At 37.2% G+C, this 20802-nt stretch overlaps 1 protein-coding gene across 1 annotated transcript in view; it reads left to right on the top strand.

Moving 5' to 3' along the window:
• LOC150097855 (inositol 1,4,5-triphosphate receptor associated 2-like) overlaps positions 1-20802 on the top strand; it is a 189834-nt gene that overhangs the window by 33359 nt on the left and 135673 nt on the right. The window contains exon 2 of the mRNA XM_090406610.1: positions 18732-18937. Within this exon, the coding sequence (XP_090262736.1) occupies positions 18732-18937 (206 nt within the window). The remainder of the gene's footprint in view (positions 1-18731; positions 18938-20802) is intronic.

Genomic DNA, 20802 nt, shown 5'->3' with positions numbered 1-20802 from the left:
TGATTGACAGAAGAGGATATAATAACAGGAATACAGGTTGCCGGGTACAGCATTTTTCTGCAGGATAGGAAGGGAAAGCGTGATGGTGGAGTACTGCTTATGATAAGTGATAAGCTATGCCCTCTAAGAGTGGAGACTTTGGATGGCTATGACGCTAATGATTTTGAAAGTATATGGTGTGAGGTGGAAGTGGGCAAGACAGAATATTTAGTGGGGTGTTGCTACAGACTAAGGAGCACAGAGGGTCGGGACCAGGAGATGTTGAGACAGTTGAGCATGGCAAGCGCAAGAATGATTGTTATGAGAGATTTTAACTATAGCATTATAAATTGGGGAGAGGAAGATGCATGTAGCAATAAGGGAATGGAATTTTCAGAATTCTTAAGGGACTAATCTTAGGCAACATGTAACAGAGGGAACAAGAGGTTCAAGAGTTTTGGATTTGGTTATAGCATCAAAAGAGTTGATAATAACTGAGATGACATCTCTCCCACCAGTTGGAGAGAGTGACCATATGGTTTTGACTTGGAAAATGAATAGACATGCAGGAGTATTAAAGAGACGGGAACATATATGGAATTATAAAGCAGGTGATTATAATAGTCTTAGATGTCAACTTGGAGAGGTTTCGTGGAGGGAGGAATTGGAAGGCCAGGATATCATTAGTGCTTGGGAAATTGCAAGGGAATATTTGTTAGCAGCAATGGTAAGCTGTATTCCACGAGTGAAGAAGAGGATGCAATTTGGAGTAAAGTGGATGACAAACAATATTAAACAGGAACTGCATGCAAAAAAGAGGCTATGGAAGAGATATAAGGAGACAGTTGAAGATGCATGAAGAATATAAGACACAGGCCAGGAGAGTGACTAGTATGGTAAGGAAGGTGAATCTGGAATATGAGATAAGATTGGCCCTTATCCAAGGAAAATCCTACGGAATTTTTTAGCTATGTGGCCTGTAGGAGGAGAAATGACTGTGGAAGAATGCCATCGTGGGATAAAAATGGAAATAGAGTGACCTATGCAAAGGACATAGTGGAATTGTTCAATGAACACTTTATTGGAGTATTTCATCCTGGAGGAGTCAATTTGAATACTAGAGGGGATAGGGCAGGTTCGAGGTTTAGAAGTGCAAGAGGACAGTGTGTTCCAAGTACTATGTAGTCTAGATGTCAGTAAAGCTGCAGGACTGGATGGTATTTCACCATGAGTTTTGAGAGAATGTGCTAAGCAACTGACAGTGCATTTGACCTAGTTTTTTGATGAAAGTCTGGATACGGGATAGGTGCCCATGGAATGGAAGAAAGGTAAAATAGAGCATTTGCATAAGGCGGTAGCAGACTGGAAGTGTCTAGTTATAAGCCAATTTGTGTGTCATCAGTAGTTAGTAAGATCTTGGAGAAAGTAGTGAGGGACCGTATACAGCATTGTGCAAATTAGGGTGATGTTATCTATGAGAGTCAACATGGATTTGTGAAGGGGCGCTCGTTTTAGCAATATGCTAGTCTTTTATGATAAAGTTACAAGAGCATTAGATGAGAGAAAGGCATATACTACCATTTTCGACTTAGCAAAGGCATTTGTCAGGGTGCTACATGATAAGCTGATATTCAAATTGCAGCACATGGGTCTGGATGTGAGATTGGTCAACTGGATTCAGTATTGGCTGTCCGATAGGTATCAGAGAGTTGTGTGTGATGGAGCAATATCAAAGAGGCAGAAGGTTACAAGTGGGGTTCCACAGAGCTCAGTACTGGGATCTATATTGTTTAACCTTTATATCAATGACATTGTCCGTGGATTGCAAGGGGATATTCAGTTGTTTGCAGATGATGCAAAGCTGGGAAGGGTTATTAGTAATAGTGCAGATGTGGTAACCCTGCAAGAGGATTTGAATAAGCTAGATAGATGGGCAAATGAATGGAGGTTGTCGGGTTTAATGCAGCAAAATGTAAGATCTTGAGGTTTGGGACACATCGATGGGATGCTGCATACTCTATGGGAGGAGTTATACTGGAGAAAGTAGGGGAGACAAGAGATCTGGGGTTGACGATTGATAGAAACCTGAAATTTAGGGGACATATTGCAAAGATAGTGAAGGTAACACAGAGGATTGCTGCAATAATGAGAAGGACACTGACCTGCAGAGATAAAATGGTTATCATTCCATTGTATAAGACTCTGATCAGACCACACTTACACTATTGTTCTCAGATCTGGTCACCAGGATTTGAAGGGGATAAATTAACTGTGGAAGGGGTACAAAGGCAGATAACAAAGATGGTGTCGGGACTGTACAATGTTAGTTACGAGGTTCGGCTGAGGGAGTGTGGACTGCAGAGTTTGGCAGATAGAAGAAGGAGGGGTGATATGATTGAGACTTTTAAACTGTTGAGAGGTGGTTACAGGGTTGACACTGGAGAGTTCTTTCGCTTGGTTGAATAGCAGGAAGGAGTCATGAGAAGGGGCCATCCCTGGAAGTTAGGAAAGGGAAACTGTGAGAAAGAGGGTGAGGAGTGGTTTCTTTGCATGAAGGGTGGTTGAACCATGGAATGCATTGCCTGGTGGAGTGGTGAGAGCAAAAATGGTCAATGCATTTAAGGAGTGGTATGATAGACTTTGTGTTTACTAGGAGGGATCTCCCTTGATCAGTCTTGATAGACTTGTTTCTTAGAAAGGCCCTCCCATGATGAGTCTTTTGACTCCATTGAGGCCTGAATAATAATAATAATAATAATAATAAAAACCACTGGCGAAATTCCATCCAGTCCCACTGCTTTATTGATGTCCAGAGTACCCAGTATTTGAAACACACTCTCCTCTTTCACGTCTTAAACCTCGAACCTGTTTAATTAATGGCCTACCCTTTCCCTCTAGTACAGGGTGGCCATTAATTAACTTTCCCTCTTTAGAGGTATCTGTAGCTAAAACTAATACATACACTGAATAAGACGATATTTTATATTGAGACTTTCAAAGGCATGGGCAGATGAATTCCGTGAAAAAAAGATTTTGTACCAAAAGTCGTGGATAGGGGAAATTTTGGTGCTGGCAGTGCCAAAAGCAGTCACATATTTGCAGTAAATGCAGGTAAAAAGGATTATGTAAATTTTACTGTGTGTACGTGGCAGCAGTACCACCAATTCCACTTAAAAAGTGATTGGGAACTTTCAGGCAGTTATTTGAATGACTAATGAATTGTGGTCAATATGCATCCTACTTTGCCTCAGCATGCTTTACTTGTTAAAGTGTTTTACCTTAAACAGTGCAATGCTGTAGCGGCCCTTCGAAAATTTAGAAGGCTTCATAACCTACGTACAGATCCTATGTCAGCTGTAGCACTGAGAGCTATGATTAAGAAGTTTGAAGAAACTGGATCACTAGGAGTTTGACCTGGAATAGGGCAGAAAGCAGTGCAATAAGAGACAGTAATAGACGTTGCTACTGTGGTGGTCAATGACACAGGGTCCAGTACGGGTCCAAGTGCCCGTGCCATAGCTCGCCAAATTGATATGGCTTATGGTAGTCTTGAAAATCTTACGGAAAATGCTTCACTTCTATCCGTATAAGTTCACTACTGTGCAAGCACTAACTACCACAGATTATGATAAGCGCATGATCTTCGCGCTAACATTTCTTGCCCGAATGGAGGACGGCAATGACTGTACTTGGAGAATATTGTAGGGTGATAAGGCTCATTTTTATCTGAATGGGTCGGTCAACACTCACAACTGCAGAATTTGGGCATCTGAACATTCTCAAGCTATCCAGCAAGTACCACTGCATTCTCCAAAAGTAACTATGTGGTGTGGCTTCACAGCCGATTTCATAATAGGACCATACTTTTTTAAGCGTATTATCCCTACAAGTCCTGTAACCTGCTGCATTACTGGAGAGATTTATCGACGAATGCTGGAATTTGTCATTCCTGCATTGCAGCAAAGAGAGTGTTTGGACTCCATAATTTTTATGCAGGATGGAGTACGGGCACACATTGAACGTTCAGTGCAGCACCTTTTACGCCAGCATTTCAGTAACGAGAGGGTTATCAGTCATTTCTTTCCGACAGCATGGCCGCCTCGATCCCTGGACATCACTCCATGTGACTTTTGGCTGTGGGGGTATTCAAAATCCGTTGTGTATATTGGTGGCATTCCCAACTTGCATGTCTTGAAAGAGAATATAAAACTGGCTGTTATGAACATCCAATCCGACTCCTTGTGCTCAGCTGTAGAGCAAGTCGCACACCAAATGCTATTTGTTGTACACAAGAAATGTCAGCACATTAAAAATCGTGTATGTTGTCCAGGGGACCCTGATTCTGATGAATAAAACATTATTTCCTGTGAGTTCAATCACTACATTAATTTCTGTCTCTCTCACAATTTGCTGTTTTAGTTTAATTATTCTTATTATCATTGTAACGCACCACATATACAGCTGGAATGTGTGATGCAGCTGTCACTTACACTGTCGAAATGTTATTATTCCATTTTATCTGCCTTTAATATAATTATCTGCTTGTTTTTGGCTACGTGAGTGCCAAAATTTCCCCTATCAGTGACTTTTGGTACTAAATCTTTTTTCTCAGAAATCATCTCCCCATGCCTTCAAAAGTCTCGATATAGAAGTTGATCTCATTCTGTTTATTGGTTTTAGCTACATATGCCATTGAACATCTGTTCATTGAACAACTCCACCTATGACCTCTGCATCAGTCACTCTATTCCCATTTTTATTCTACAATGTCATTCTTTCACAATCATTTCTCCTCCTACTGGCAACATAGCTAAGAAATTCCCTAGGATTTTCTTTGGATCTTAGTGTCAATCTCTTCTCATAATCCAGTTTTGTCTTCCTTACCATATTAGTCGCTCTCCTGGTCTGAGTCTTATATTCTTCATGCATCTGTTTTTCACCTCTCTCCTTATTTCTCTTCCATAACCTCTTTTTCACCTTCAGTTCCTGTTTGATATTGTTTGTCATCCACTTTACTCCAAATTGCATCCTCTTCTTCACTCGTGGAATACAGCTTACTATTACTGCTAACAAATATTCCTTCATAATTTCCCAAGCACTAATGATATCCCGGCCTTCCCATTCCGCCCTCCATGGAACTGCCTCGAGTCGATATCTAAGACTGTTATAATAACCTGCCTTATAATTCCACATACATTCCCTTTTCTTTGACACTCCTGCATGTCTATTCATCTTCCAAGTCAAAACCACATGGTCACTCTCTCCAACTGGGAGGAGAGATGTCATCTCAGTTATTATCAGCTCTTCTGATGCTATGACCAAATATAAAACTCTTGACCCTCTTATTACCTCTATTACATGTTGCCTAAGACATCTGTCCCTCAAGAATTCCAGAAATTTTATTCCCTTATTTCTACATACATTTCCTCTTCCCAACTTATACTTCTGTAGTTAAAATCTCCCATAACAATCATTCTTCTTGCACTTGCCAAGCTCAACTGCCTAAACATCTCGTGCTCCCTGGCTTGTAGCAACATCCCACTAAACATCCTGTTTTTCCCACCTCTACCTCACATCATATGCTTTCAAAACCATTAGCGTTACTGCCTTCCATATCCTCCACTCTTAGAGGACATAAGTTAGAATTTATCATAAGCAGTATGCTCCAATACTGTGTTTTCCGTTCCTACCCTGCTGAAAAATGCTGTAACCTGCAACTTCTGTTCCTGTTATTATATCATTTTCTGTTAAGAACGTATCGGTGATTCCAATAATCTTTGGCCAGGCTGATGCTATCAGCTTCACCAATTCATCTCCTTTATTCCGAATACTCTTGGTATTAGTATAAAGCATAAAAATGTCATTCCCACAAGAGGCCACCCCTGCTACCATCCAACCTGGAAATTCTAGTTTCCCTGCATTGATACACTGACTCGTTCAGAAAACAGCACTCTCTCCAGATGTCTACGTCCTTTCTCATTCAAATGCAAGCAGTCTCTCGCATTCAGTTCAAATTCTGTCCTCAATGCTCTCCAAGCATCCACATATTCCAGTTCTCTCTTTTGACACATTCTGGCTATTATGCTCTTCATTATTACTGCTCTTCTGCTCAGCTCATCATTATCATACCTGCATAACACACACAATCTTTCCTCGTTGCGTTTTCTTTTGTACAGCCTCAAGCTTGAATCTCAGATTTCTCGCCACTCGATTTACACTGCCTCTCAAGTCATTCGTGCCCATCACATCCACCCTTTCACCCTGCTTAATTGTCATAGTCACACTTTCTATCATTCCTCCAGGCAGACACTTCTCTGGCATCCTATCTTGCACACATGGATCATCGAGTCTCCATACATCATACCTCTTACCACTCTGTTCCTTGATTGCTCACCTGAATCCCTCAATCTCTCTCTCCTCTAACCCTTTCTCTCTGTGTTACCCTGCTTACCTACTGTCCTTGTATCACTCTATCCCTGGTTCCAGTACTCCCTTGCATTCTTCTTATTCCCTCTCTCCTCTTCTATCATTCCCATAATGCTCTCTTATTCTCTCTCTTCTACTGTTTCTATTTTCTCCTGTTTTATCATTCCCATAACTCTCTCTCATTTGTTGCCTTCTAATGTTTCTATTCCATCATTCTCATAACTCTCTCTCTCACTCCTACTCTGATTCGCCTTGCATTCATCTCTTCCATTCTTCTAATCTCATCTTTCATACTTCTCATCTCATTCCCGAGACATTCCACCTCCTCTTTCAGCTTATCTATCTCTCTACAAGTTAGCCACTCTTGCCCACCATTCATCCTCCCAATCAAGACAATCTCCGAAAAATTCACAATCATTCAAGCCTTCCACACTCCCCACTCTTGTTTTTCATTCATATTCCGCTCGTTATTCCCCCCCCCCCTCTATCACACTACTCGTCTCTGTAGGTTGAGATTCTCCCACCCCTGGCGCAGCAAGGCCGGTTATTGTAATATCTAACTCACTAAGTTCCTCCCATTGCCTACAAATTGCACATATATGCATTCCTCCTTCTCTCACCCGCTACATATCCAACTGCCGGGACGACTACTTACCACAAGCACTGCATGCCACAAAATCTTGTAGTATGTTATGCAAAATAGAGTCCTTAAATGGGGGAGGACTTGGTGACACGCCATTTGTAATTGGAGCTGCGGCTGCCACCATCATACAAATAGTGCCAAAGAACTACTACAACTAAATGCTAAATACTAAATGCTCTACTATACTATGTTATACACCCTACTGTAAGCTAATTTACTTACATGATATATAAATATAAACTATATTTAACTATACTAAATAAGTAAATAACGAAAACTTATCTTCTCCTCTTCCACTCCAGATGCGTCCAACTCTGAACTCACCTTCTCAGTAACCCAAAAATAACACAATATAAACAACTAAAAAAGCAGCGCCACTTGTATTACTGCAAAAAATGTAGCATAACTCACGACAGAAGTCACACTATACACTGCTTAAAAACACTTTTTTTTAAATCCACTGCCATGTTCTTCACTATTCACTATTATTTACTGTTAATTAACTAACATTAATTAATATTAACTATTATTAATTCTGACTGATTGTCCCACTGAGTCAGATTTAGTTCACTTTCTGGAGAAAATAAATTCTTTGTACTACTTCTGTACCAAGTTTATTATTGAATGTGAATCCAATAACCATCTGCCCTTTGTGGATTCTTTAATAATTTGAAATCATACAGGTCATCTTGAATTTTCAGTTTATCAGAAACCAACGTTCACTGGCAGATACATTTACTTTTCCTCCTCCCATCATTCATCACAGAAGATAGATATTATCAAAAATCTTATATATAGAGCTCATATGATCTGCTCTTCAGATCCTCTTTTGTTAGATGAATTGAATAAAATAAAAAGCAATCAGGTGTCTAATGGATACAATGAATCTACCATTCAAAAATTATTGATAATTATCATCCATCTATCAGACTGCAATCCAGTGTTAAAAGGATTTCAATACCATACTTTAAAGGAACCTCAGAACAAATAGCATTGATTCTTCACAAATTCAGTCTATACACTTCCTTCAAACCAGCTTGGAAACTGTCTCTCTTCTTTCTTCATTTCACACATTTTGCTTTGACTAGAATCCAAGAATGTCGAGACTTCTTTCTCATCCATCAGATGACCAGTTGAGTCCTCTGTGAACAAATCTTTGCCATCTGGTTCTGGCCATTTATGTCATGTCCCTGAAGCTCAATAATTGTCTCCTTTCCTTCCAAGAGTATGGCCAAGTTCTGTTTGGTCTGCCTCTCAGTTGTCTTCCTCCAATAATTCCATTCAAGACTATAGTTGTTAATCTTTGAAAGGGCATTCTCTTGAGGTGTCCAAATTATCTTAATTGCTATTTAAGAATTATAAGCTATGATATCTTCTCTGTAGTTTAATTCATGATTGACTTGTTCATTTGTTTTATGTTCTGACCAGTGAGTCTTATTTATTTTTCTTAAGCATTATATTTTGAATGCTCTGATTGTCTGTATTTCTTTCTGACTAAGTGTCCAAGTCTTGGCTCCATATGTTGCTGTAGGTATAATAATGGTTTAATAGAGTTTAGTAGAGTTCTAGTTTGAGGCTTTTTGAAATGCTGATATTTTTCCATATTTTGTTTAATTTATTCATGTTAGAACATCCTTTGTTAAGTGTGCATTTTATTGTTTCTCTGTTTTCGAGGTTGTGAGTAATGAGACTGCCAAGATATGACAATTGCTTCACTTGTTCAAGTATATGATTTTCTAAATTTATTGAATTTTTTTCCTCTTTTCATTGTTTTTGTTTTGCTTAGATTGATTTTCATTCCAAAAGTTTTGCACTCTTCATTTAAAATTTTTTATTGTTTTGTCCAGTTGTTTAGATTCTGCAAGAGTAATAATATCATCTGTATATTTAATGTGGTCAATATTCATAGCATTTCTGACACCTTTTTTCTACTTCGTTTTTGTTTTATTAAATTTGACAGTTTCTTTCGTATCTTTATAACAATTTTCTGGTAGTAAGACTTATACGTTGGTTAGACATAACTCGTAATTAGTTTACGGAATTAACAATGCATATAAAGTATATTAATTAAAGGTAACGTTAATGAATAACTTCTATATTTCGGCAATGTCACATTGCCATCTTCAGGAACATAAAGATATGGTATGTGCACTCAGGAACTAACACAAAGCAAATGAGGAAGAAAGCAAGAAACTAATATTGTTCCTAAAGTCCTAATGGTGCCCTCTTGTGGGCTAATTTGGTAGTCTTGGCAGTTGGGCTGAAGTTCTCATAATGAAAGTCTCCCAAATTTGGGGCAGTTTCATGCACCCAAATTTGTTGAGGTTAGGAACGTTTTTTAGAGCTGCTGAAGATTCTTTGAATAATCTTTCGTATTTAAACTTGCTGCGATGAATTATTTTTGTTTTCTTCCAACGAATTTTATGGTGGGTATCCAAGGCATGGTCTGCCAGCCCAGAGCAGCTGTACTGGTGAAACTGGATGTAGTCTTGGTGTTCTGAAATCCTGATATTTGTTGTTCTGCCTGTTTGGCCAAAGTAGGACAATTTGCAGCTGCAAGGGACCTGGTATACACCAGGTAGGTCTAGGGGAAGTAGTTGGTCTTTGGTAGAGCGGATAAGGGATGCCAACTTTTTATATGGTCTGTAACAGGAAGTAAGGTCATATTTTTTGAGGATATTGGTTATTTTCTCAAAGGTGCCCTGGATGTAGGGGATGCTGATAGACTTGGTGTAATCTTTATTGTGGAGGGGGGGAGGGGGTTGTGGTTTACAGGTTTTAGTATTTTTTGGGGTTATAGCCATTGGCTAAGAAAGTGTTTTGAGGATGTGGTTTAGTTCAATAGTCAGGGCCTTGTCATCTGAGCAGATTAATTTTGCCCTGTTATATAGTGTTTTTATCACCCCATATTGTTGTGAGGGGGGGGGGGGGATTGCTGGTGAATGTATCTGTCAGTGTGGGTGGGTTTTCTGTAAACAGAGAAAACCAAAGATCCATCAAGCTGGCGGGTGATTAAAGTGTCTAGGAAGGGGACGGTGTTGTTTTCCTCTTTTTCTAAGGTGAACTGGACTCTGGGGTGTTGGTTGTTTAAGTGTGCTAGGAAGGAGTGGAGTGTGTCTGAGCCATGTGGCCAAATAGCAAACACATCATCCACATAACGATGCCAAATAGTGGGTTTTTGTGGGGTGGAGGCTTTCTCTTCAAATGTCTCCATAAGGAAATTGGCCAAGGGTGGGGAAAGTGGTGAACCCATGGCTGTCCCCTCTTTAATTTTAACTATAAATTATTTATTTGCATTCCATTGCTGCATAGTGTACTGTTCCAGAAATTTTGACATGAATAATAGAAACAGCTATGGAAATTTAAACATGGAAATACAGTAAAGATTAAAAGAGAATTCAGTATCTGGAAAAATGTTTCCTCATGAAACATATTTTCTTCAAGGCATTATAGATGTATTTTTACATCAATAATCAAAGGATATTTCTATAAATGTCTTTCATTAATTTACAGGAAAGTCAGCTACTGATGTGTAGTTGTGAAAGTCATTTCTTTTTCCATGTTTGTAGATAGTGTAACTATCGTGGTTTTTAGTTGTTTGGGAATAGCACCAGAGTCAAATATCATGTTTACAAATTTTTGAGGTACAGGATTTAGTTGTTCAAAATGTGTTAGGAGGTCTGCGGTTCTGATTTTGTCAATTCCTTGACTCGTCTTTTGCTTTAATTGTGAGAGAGAGAGAGCATCTTTTGGTTCCAATCTGGATACAGGAGGAATGGTTTGCTGTTGAACTTCATAGTTTTGTGTAAGGCCTAATAGGAACCAACACCCCAGAGTCCAGTTCACCTTAGAAAAAGAGGAAAACAACACCCTCCCCTTCCTAGACACTTTAATCACCTGCCAGCTTTTCTAGACACTTTAATCACCCGCCAGCTTGATGGATCTTTGGTTTTCTCTGTTTACAGAAAACCCACCCACACTGGCAGATACATTCACCAGCAATCCCCCCCCCCTCACAACAATATGGGGTGATAAAAACACTATATAACAGGGCAAAATTAATCTGCTCAGATGACAAGGCCCTGACTATTGAACTAAACCACATCCTCAAAACACTTTCTTAGCCAATGGCTATAACCCCAAAAAATACTAAAACCTGTAAACCACAACCCCCTCCCCCCCTCCACAATAAAGATTACACCAAGTCTATCACCATCCCCTACATCCAGGGAACCTCTGAGAAAATAACCACTATCCTCAAAAAATATGACCGTACTTCCTGTTACAGACCATATAAAAAGTTGGCATCCCTTATCCGCTCTACCAAAGACCAACCACTTCCCCTAGACCTACCTGGTGTATACCAGGTCCCTTGCAGCTGCAAATTGTCCTACTTTGGCCAAACAGGCAGAACAACAAATATCAGGATTTCAGAACACCAAGACTACATCTGGTTTCACCAGTACAGCCGCTCTGGGCTGGCAGACCATGCCTTGGATACCCACCATAAAATCCGTTGGAAGAAAACAAAAATAATTCATCGCAGCAAGTTTAAATACGAAAGATTATTCAAAGAATCTTCAGCAGCTCTAAAAAACATTCCTAACCTCAACAAATTTGGGTGCATGAAACTGTCCCAAATTTGGGAGACTTTCATTATGAGAACTTCAGCCCAACTGCCAAGACTACCAAATTAGCCCACAAGAGGGCACCATTAGGACTTTAGGAACAATATTAGTTTCTTGCTTTCTTCCTCATTTGCTTTGTGTTAGTTCCTGAGTGCACATACCATATCTTTATGTTCCTGAAGATGGCAATGTGACATTGCCGAAATATAGAAGTTATTCATTAAAGTTACTTTTAATTAATATACTTTATATGCGTTGTTAATTCCGTAAACTAATTACCAGTTATTTATAACAATTTGTAATAAAGGTTTGAAGTTTCTGAATCTATTGTCTTTTCCTTTAGTGTTACATGGTGATCAACATTCATTTTACACAAATTATAGACTCTACAACAGTGTTATAAATAATTATTTTAATTTCCCGATGTTTCAACCTTCATATGAGGGTCAACATCACACACACACATATATATTTATATATATATTATACAGATACAAGCTAAATTACATTTCACATAGTATGCTGAAGAGACAATGATTTGATCAGTGGTTATTCTGCTGGCCTGACCTCTAATGAAAATAAAATAAAATTACAATAAATAAATGAAATAAAATTAATTAACTACATCAAAGCTATATTTTATTTATTTGCTGGGTTGTTTTTTCTGTTTTGTTGGCATAATATATTAGTTATTAGTTAATAATGACAGCAAAAACCAGGCAAAACAACATGACAACCAAAACAAACTTCCCAACACAAAAAATTATCAAACTGCCATACATCCAGAACACATACAAAGCCTACAAATACATTTTCAAGCACATTGACTATAAGCTGGTGTTCCCACAAATCAAAAATTGGCACCACTTCTAAAACCTACAAAATCTCGCACACACCACAACATTGGTTACAAATTTCCCCACCAAAAAGACTGTAATGTGACCTACACAGGTTCTATTATCAGGTCTTTATGGGCAAGACTACAAGAACACTTCCGTGACTGTAACATCCCTATTACAGAACATTTAAACAATAAAAAACGCAACAACAAAAAGAAAAACAGGATACAAAGGATAAAAACAAGATATAAACGCCTCTGTAGCACAATTGAAAGAACGACGGTACATTGCGCCCTTCGATTGGAATAGGATTAAGTTCGATTCTCGTCGCGACGGAAGGAATCTTTATCTGGATGATTTCAATCGAAGGTGAGTTAGCCGATCTCATACGGAAATTGCAGGGTTTTTTCTCCTGGAAACTCGGGTTTTTCATCTCATATACAGACAAATTGGCCCTTCAGAACACACGCAATTTACAGATTAAAAATGCTAGTTGTGGTGGTGGGGGAGGTGGGTGGTAGATGGCGTTGACAGAGATGATTCATAGTAGAGATTTGGTGTAGTGATTGAGACAGTTGTAGGTGTCCTCCTGCGATGAGTCTTCGGACTCCTTGGAGGTATCAGGAATAATAATAATAATAATAATAATAATACAAAGTACAGGAAAAACTGAAATAGCAGTCCATGCCCTTGAACAAAAACATACCCAGCAAATCGACAAAGCCGTAATATTAGACATACAAGACAACAAAACAGTGCTTAGAATATTGGAAACAATAGCCATAAAATGTGACGCAAACTCGATAAACTCCACCGACCACCTGCATAATCTCTGATAGTGGGAAGCTCCATAACATAAAAATTAGGTCAAGACTCCAACCAGTAGGAGACAACACAAAGACAGAAACATCTAGCCGACATGACATAGACTCCACTTCCCCCACGAGTTCCGAAGACAACGCCTGTTGAAATGGCTCACACCCTGTTACTCCCATCCCAACTTTTCCCCTTAAATCTCTCCTCTTCCCCGAAAGAAATTTCTATCTTCAGATCCTTCTCTCACACCCCTCCTCCCTAACACACTCTACCCACCCTTAATAATATTATACATATAAAAAAACCCAAGTTTTTTTCAAATAATTCTCCCACATTATAGTTCGCCCACCATTTCTAGATCCCTTCTTGGCTTTGTGCCAAGAATAGTCGATTCATGCTGAAGGGGAGAAAGAAATGAAGGATGTACGAATTGGTCGCCAACATGTGAAATCACGTGCTTTCTTGTCTGTCGCTGTACTAGTACTAGCTTGATTTTTGTTGTTCTCTTTTTGCATTATTTTTTTTATTATTAATTTGTATGATGGATCCAGTACAGTCAACAAGTTCTATTGTTACACGTTTTGGTAGCTCTTGCAAAAGAATATTGAATAATGTGCTGACATTCTGCGAAAAAGAATCGTCAGAAGGCCGTCTTCTTGTTCCCCTTTCTCAAGTCATTAAACGTGCAAAGGCGGGCGTATCGGGGTCGACTGATAAAAGAATTTGTAGGGAATCAAAAGGTGAAGGTAAGCCAAAATTTAAATCTGCTAAAAAAAAAGCGCCAGAGAAAGAAAACCATCGAAACCGTAGCTTTGAATGATTTTGATGTAGACGTTATAAGAAGAGCTATTCACGAATTTTACGTGGTCGAGAAAAGAGTGCCAACTGTTCCGAAATTGATTCCTGTGCTTAAAGAAAAGATTAATTTTCCTTGGAAAAGAGAAACTTTAAGGAAAATACTTCATGAAATCAGATTTTGTTTTAAAAAGTCTCAGAATAAAAGGAAACTTATCATGGAGCGAAGTGACATTGTTTTATGTAGAACGCAGTATTTGCACGTATTAACACTCTACGTACATTTTTCCAACTGTTATACAAGCAAAATAGTTACACTTTAAAAACAGCAATGTTCGTAAAAGAAAAGCTAAATTTTCCGACCTGTAATAATAAACAAACTCAGTTTGTTTATTATTACATCCCAGAAGACAGACTGATTACCCTATTATTGGAATGGATTCTCCTTTTTCTGACATGCGCAGTAGTTTCGAGGGACCTCAAATCGGTGGGCGAACTATACTTTACCTCCACTTTCCAAAAAACTCCCTTCCTTTAACAGCAGATAAAGGCACATCGCTGGGATAAGAAAACAGAAAACAACATCCAAAAAAAGGTATGTCCAAATTTTCCTCCTATATTATTCTTCATATATTAGTTTTATAACACTTCAGTAATGTCCTAAATTTTGGGTAAAGAGCTAATGACATTGTAAAAAAAAGGGACATTCCCAAACGAAAGTAGGCTATATTAGCCATTAAAATAATAGTTTATTTTAGACGAGTAACATGGGAATTTTCACAGAAATAATACCTATAATCAGGGGCACGCCAGCCATATGTGCAATGTGTGCGATGCACACAGGCACCAGGATAGTAAAGGCACCAAAGAGGAGGAAATACTTTTAAAAAAAACGTTTTTTAAAGTGATTTTTTTATTGGAGGGGGTGGGGGATAGAGGCGCCAACTAAAATTTTGCACACAGGCACCGTATACTACTAGCGCACGCCTGCCTATAATTTCATGCCTGAGTTCTATCACCTCCCTTATGAAGTGGCGCAATCTTGCTCTCCTTCCATTCCTTTGGAACTTGACCCAGTGCAAGACTCATATTAAAAAAATATGTCATGGCAGATGTCATTTACCTAGCACGTTCCTTCAGAATGCATGGTGATATATTATCAAGTCCCACAGCCTTATTAACATCAAGTTTGATCAATTCCCCATACAACTGCTATGAATCTCTCCATGAAGTCGCATTCAAAAGAATGAAAGACCTTTATGAACTGCTCATTAAGTATCTCCACTATATCTTCCACAGTAGTTGTCCTTATACCATTTTCTCCAATCAATGTCATTTTCCATAATAATTCTTTTTTTTTTTTTTTTTTTTGCTGGCTACATATTGAAAGAACTCCCACTCCCTAGGACTTTTTTTTTTTAGCTTCATTAGCTAACTGCTGCTCATACTTTACTTTTGCTACCCTTACCAACCAAGTCACCCTCCTTGCATGGTCTTTGTAATCCTCATAGAATTGGTTATTACTGCTTCACTTATGCTTCCTCTGTAATGCCTTTTTTCCGAACTTTCGAACCTTGCATCACACTTTCGTTGTCATTCATTTTTTTGAATTTTCGAACTTTTGAACCTTGCATCATACACGCTCATTTACAGGCAAAACACTCAAGCAGGAAATTGATGGCTGCTATGTCACCATATTTCCACAGTTCACTAGGAAGTTCATCATAACCAGGTGATGTAGATAAGTTCATTTGGTTTATTGCATTCAAAATTTTTTGTTTTATTGTGAATGGTGCTCTTTCTCTTTCTATCTCTTCATTTGTATTTTTCCAGTTTTCTTCCCTCTGGAAAAGCATCTGGTAATATTCTTTCCAAATTTTTTTAATCTCTTGAATCATTCCAGTTTCAATATTGCTTTTATCTTTCATTTTTAGTGGTCTGTTTTAGGGCAATTTTGTTAATTCTTTTATAAATTTGTGTACAGTCTTGCTATCATTCTTTTTGCTTCTTCACACATTTTTGCTTTTTCTTCTAACGAAGCATTTTTAATAGATCTACAGATTCTATTTATTTTGTTTTCCTGTCTTTTATAATGTTGCTTATCTTCCTCTGTATTTTCTCTGTTCAGAGTATTTTTTGCAGCCCTTCTAATGTTTTCAAAATTTCTGTAATTATCCACTCATTGTTTGCTCTAATTGTTGTATGCATCAGCATTTACCAAAACTGTTCTGCTCATTTTTCATGTATTTTCTACATTGTCAGTGGTTATTTTCTTTAAGTCTGCTTCTATTATGTTTCTGTAGTTATATCTTTCAGTTTTTTTTATATTAATAATGTTGCTTTGGTTCTATGGTTTGCTATTTTTAAATATAAACTTAATTTTTGCAACTAGTAATCTCATCAAGAGTATATTACATTTTTGGAATCTGGCAAGTCTGGCCTTGCTTCTCATGTTATTGATGCTAGGCACAGAGCTCTTTGGAACAGACAAAGATTCTTCATTGCAGCAGGTTTTCAGATTTGAGAAAAATGTGAAACACTACAAAAGCATTGAGATCTTTACCACTTGGACTTTCTAACAACTTCTTAGTTTTGGTAAGTGAGTACTATTAATTGTTCATGATGTTTTTTGTTAATTATTATTTTTTATGGCCAAGCTACAAAATTTCTTCATTACAGGATCCTCAAGTTAGACAACAATATCAAAAATGCACAAACTTAAAAACAGAAACCACACATGAATTAAGTGACATAGAAGATGAATGGGAAAATTTGAAACAAATTCTCACAAAACAAAAGCCTGTCTAGCTCAGTGGATGTGGCATTTGCACACCACTGCGGTTGGCCGCACGAAGGAAGACTTGGTTTCGAGTCTAGTCGGCAACTAGAAGAAATTTTTCTAAGCCTTTTTTTGACCGGTTCCCGAGTTAGTCGATCTCTGGCACAGGCAAGCAGGTTTTTCCTCCCGTAAACTCGGGTTTTTCGTCCCATAAACTTAAGAAAATCGACCGTAGAACCCACATTATTTCAGACATTAAATACATTGTGTTAGGGACCATGAGATGGTGGCGCATTTGAGCTGTCTCTCTTCACTGTGTACCACTTAATTAGTGATAGCCTTGGGCCATCTATCTCTGATTGGTACCAGTGGAGATTGAACTGCCCACTCAGTCTCCAAAAGTTAGATAGGGCTAAATGGCCTTGCCTACTCCCCATATATGGGAATAAAAAGGCATTAGCTGATTTTTTTTTTTTTTTACTTTAAAATTATTAATAGAAAAGAGAAGAGAATTTCAAAAAGAAACACAAGTGGCCTTTATTGATTATGAAAAAGCCTTTGACAAAATTAGTAGACAAAAATTGTTTAAAATATTAACCGATTTGAACATACCAAACCAACTTTTACAATCTATTCAAGAAATATATACAGGAAATAAAATAGTAGTTAAATTAGAACACATCTCAGGATGGAAAGATATATCAAGAGGAGTACGACAAGGATGTACCCTCTCACTTCTGCTTTTCAATACATATTAAATGAAATATTAACAATCTGGAAACAGCATAACCCATTTGGTATACAAATGACCCTGCAAATGAAGATAGATACACTACTATTTGCAGATGATCAAATAGTATTAGCTACATCAGAAGATGACTTACAAAGATCATTAAAATCATTAAATGATATCTCAAAGCAATATAATATGACAATATCGAAAGGAAAAACAAAAATAATGGCATTCAAAGGAGAAAACCCAATAAGAAGTAAAATAGTGATAGATAATAAAATACTAGAACAAGTAAACACTTTCAGATACTTGGGATGTGATCTATCATGCGAAGAAGAAAAAGACATATTCACTAAAATATCAAACTTTGTCAAAGTAAATGGCATAATAAATAGTATATTTAAGCCATCCCTAGTACAAAAACACACTAGAATCAGACTATGTAATGTCTTGTCAAAACCAACTGTACTATATGGAAGCGAAACATGGACCATGAAAAGGAAAGATGAAAAATGAATTCAAACAGCAGAAATGAAGTTCCTCAGAAAAACAGCTGGATATAACAAGTGGGACCACAAAACAAATGAAGAAATCTTACAATCCCTGAAAATAAAACTAATTAATTACTACATAAGACAGTATAAACAAAAATGGCTAGAATATTTAAATCGAATGGATTTAAATATTCTAGCCATTTGATTTAAAAATTTAAATCAAAAGCAGACTACCAAAAATATTATACAGATACAAAATAAGTGGAAAAAGAAGAATCAGAAGACCAAGAAAGAGATGGCATGAGACCGGAACAGGCCACTTGGCCTAAATTCCATGTTAGGAAGAAGAAGAGAAGATTATTTTTTATCTACACAACTTTTGTAACTGTTCCTTTGAACTCTAATAGTGTAATCATATCACCTCAACTGTGACCGAGACATGAGATAGTAGTCACATGCTTCATGAATCATTCTTATTATTCATGTTTTGAATTTAGTTATAAAATTCTATATATTTGACATGTATAAGTCATCAAAGATTCTATAAATATAATTTCTTGTCAAGTTTAATATATTTTATTGCTGTTTTCATTTTATAGGTTAAAAAAGAAACTATAATCGAAAACCAAGACTGTTCCCCTAATCAACAAATTATAAAAACTGAGGATTCTAAAGAAAGCAATACAGTAACAAGTACTGTAAATAAAGAAATCCCGTCTGATGTGTCAGAAGCAATATGTGCATATCCTGGCATACCTGATGCTATTCTTGAAAAATTAGGAATTCTTGAAAATTCATCATTTAGGTAACTATTTTAATATATGATTATATATTATATTATTAAATTCTATTTCAAACCTGTATTTAACTCTAGATTTAGATTTTTAAATATTTTAAAAAATACCCGATATTTAAATTAAAATTCACTTAATATATTATTTTTGATAGTGGGAGAGAGATGTGTGAAACACTTGACCAAAAAAAAAGTGATAAAATTTCTATGAGAAAATCTTTCCTTTATTAGTGTATTAATTGAAAATAAACTGCTTATGAAGAATTTTGGTTTATTACAGAATATCTATGCCATCATAAATCTGTATTTTTTTCTGAATAATGCTGCACAATAAGAAATAATGTGAGTTTGGTGACACAGTATCTCATTGCACTTTGAAAACAAATAGAACACCTGCACTATGTGTCATATGTGGTAAGCAGTGGTGAAGGTGATTGGACAAGGGCAGGTGTTGTGGGGAAATCAAAACCAATAAGTATCTTGTGTGGGACTGGTTATAGACTAAAAGTGAACTGCTGTGTTTATATACAAATGCCAGAAGTATCACAAATAAGGGGGATGAAATATTTTTACTAATTGAGTTTATTCACCAAAAAACACCAGAATGAGTTAAATATACTTGAATGAAGATAATATCCTAACGGGAATAGAAATGGAAGGACATTGCTTTCCTTGAGGATAGAAAGGACAAGAAGAGAGGGAGAGTGCTGATGATAGCAGGAGCATTATGGGGGGAGTCTGAAAGGTTCTGATAAACACTTAGAACAAAATGATATTAAAACAATTGTTATAACCACAAGAAAGAACATACTAGTAGCAGACTTGTGAAAGTAACTTATGTTCTTATATTCGCATATGTTCTTTCTTGTAGTTATATATCAGCTGTTTTAATATCATTTTTGTTCTAGGTGTTTATCAGAACTTTCCAACCCCCTGCCCTTGTATATCCACATAAGGTAGACATGAAAGAAGACAATAATGGAAATGGTTATGAGCCATATTTAGTTGGGTTTTGCTATAGGCTAGCAAATGTGGATTGTGGTGGTATTGACGAAATGTATAATCAACTTTGGTTAGTGAACAAAGAAAAGGTAATTATTAAGAGCAATTTTAATTATGGCAGTGTAGATTGAAATGAAGGGATAACATTTGGGAATAAGGAAAATCAATTTCTCGAGTTCTTGAGAGATAACTATCTCAGGTAGCATGTAAAGGACGTTGCATGAGGATTGAGAGTTTTAGATCTGATCATTTCATCAGAGGATGTAATTGTGAGTGGGATTTTGCACTTTAATCCAGTTGGGGAGAGTCATCATGAAGTGAACACCTGGGTTGTGGCTAGCCATATACATTATGGGGGGGGGGGGGGGGCAGGTAGTAGATCTACTAAGACTTCTATGAAGAAAGGATATATGTGGAATTATAAGACTGGTGATTATGACAAGCTGAGGAGACAGCTTGGAGCTATAGCATGGAAAGAGGAGTCGAGCAGTAAGGAAATAAATGCTGCTTGAGAACTGACAAAGAAATACATAACAGTCAATGTGTGAATGTATTCCAAATGCCAAAAGACTGAATAAGGTAGGTGTAAAATGGATGGATGAAGAACTTAAGCATGAAATCTGGATACTGGTAATAATAAGTTACATGAAGAGTATAAAGAACAAGTTAGGAGAGTGACTCAGTTAGTAAGGAAAACAAAAGTGCAGTATGAGCAGAAATTGGCAAATCGGGTAAAGAAAAACCTTAGATATGTGGGAAGTAGAAGGAAGAATGCTTATGGTAAGATGATGTTAATGGATGAAAATGATAGAATGATAACTGCTGCAGAAGACATTGTTAAACTATTCAGTGATCAATTTAGAATGGTCTTCATC

This window comes from Typopeltis vanoorti, chromosome 16 (genome assembly GCF_054136105.1).
Source record: "Typopeltis vanoorti isolate ZY-2024b chromosome 16, IOZ_Tvanoo_1.0, whole genome shotgun sequence".
NCBI classification, from domain to species: domain Eukaryota; kingdom Metazoa; phylum Arthropoda; class Arachnida; order Uropygi; family Thelyphonidae; genus Typopeltis; species Typopeltis vanoorti.
This window is presented reverse-complemented; position numbering and strand designations above follow the sequence as displayed.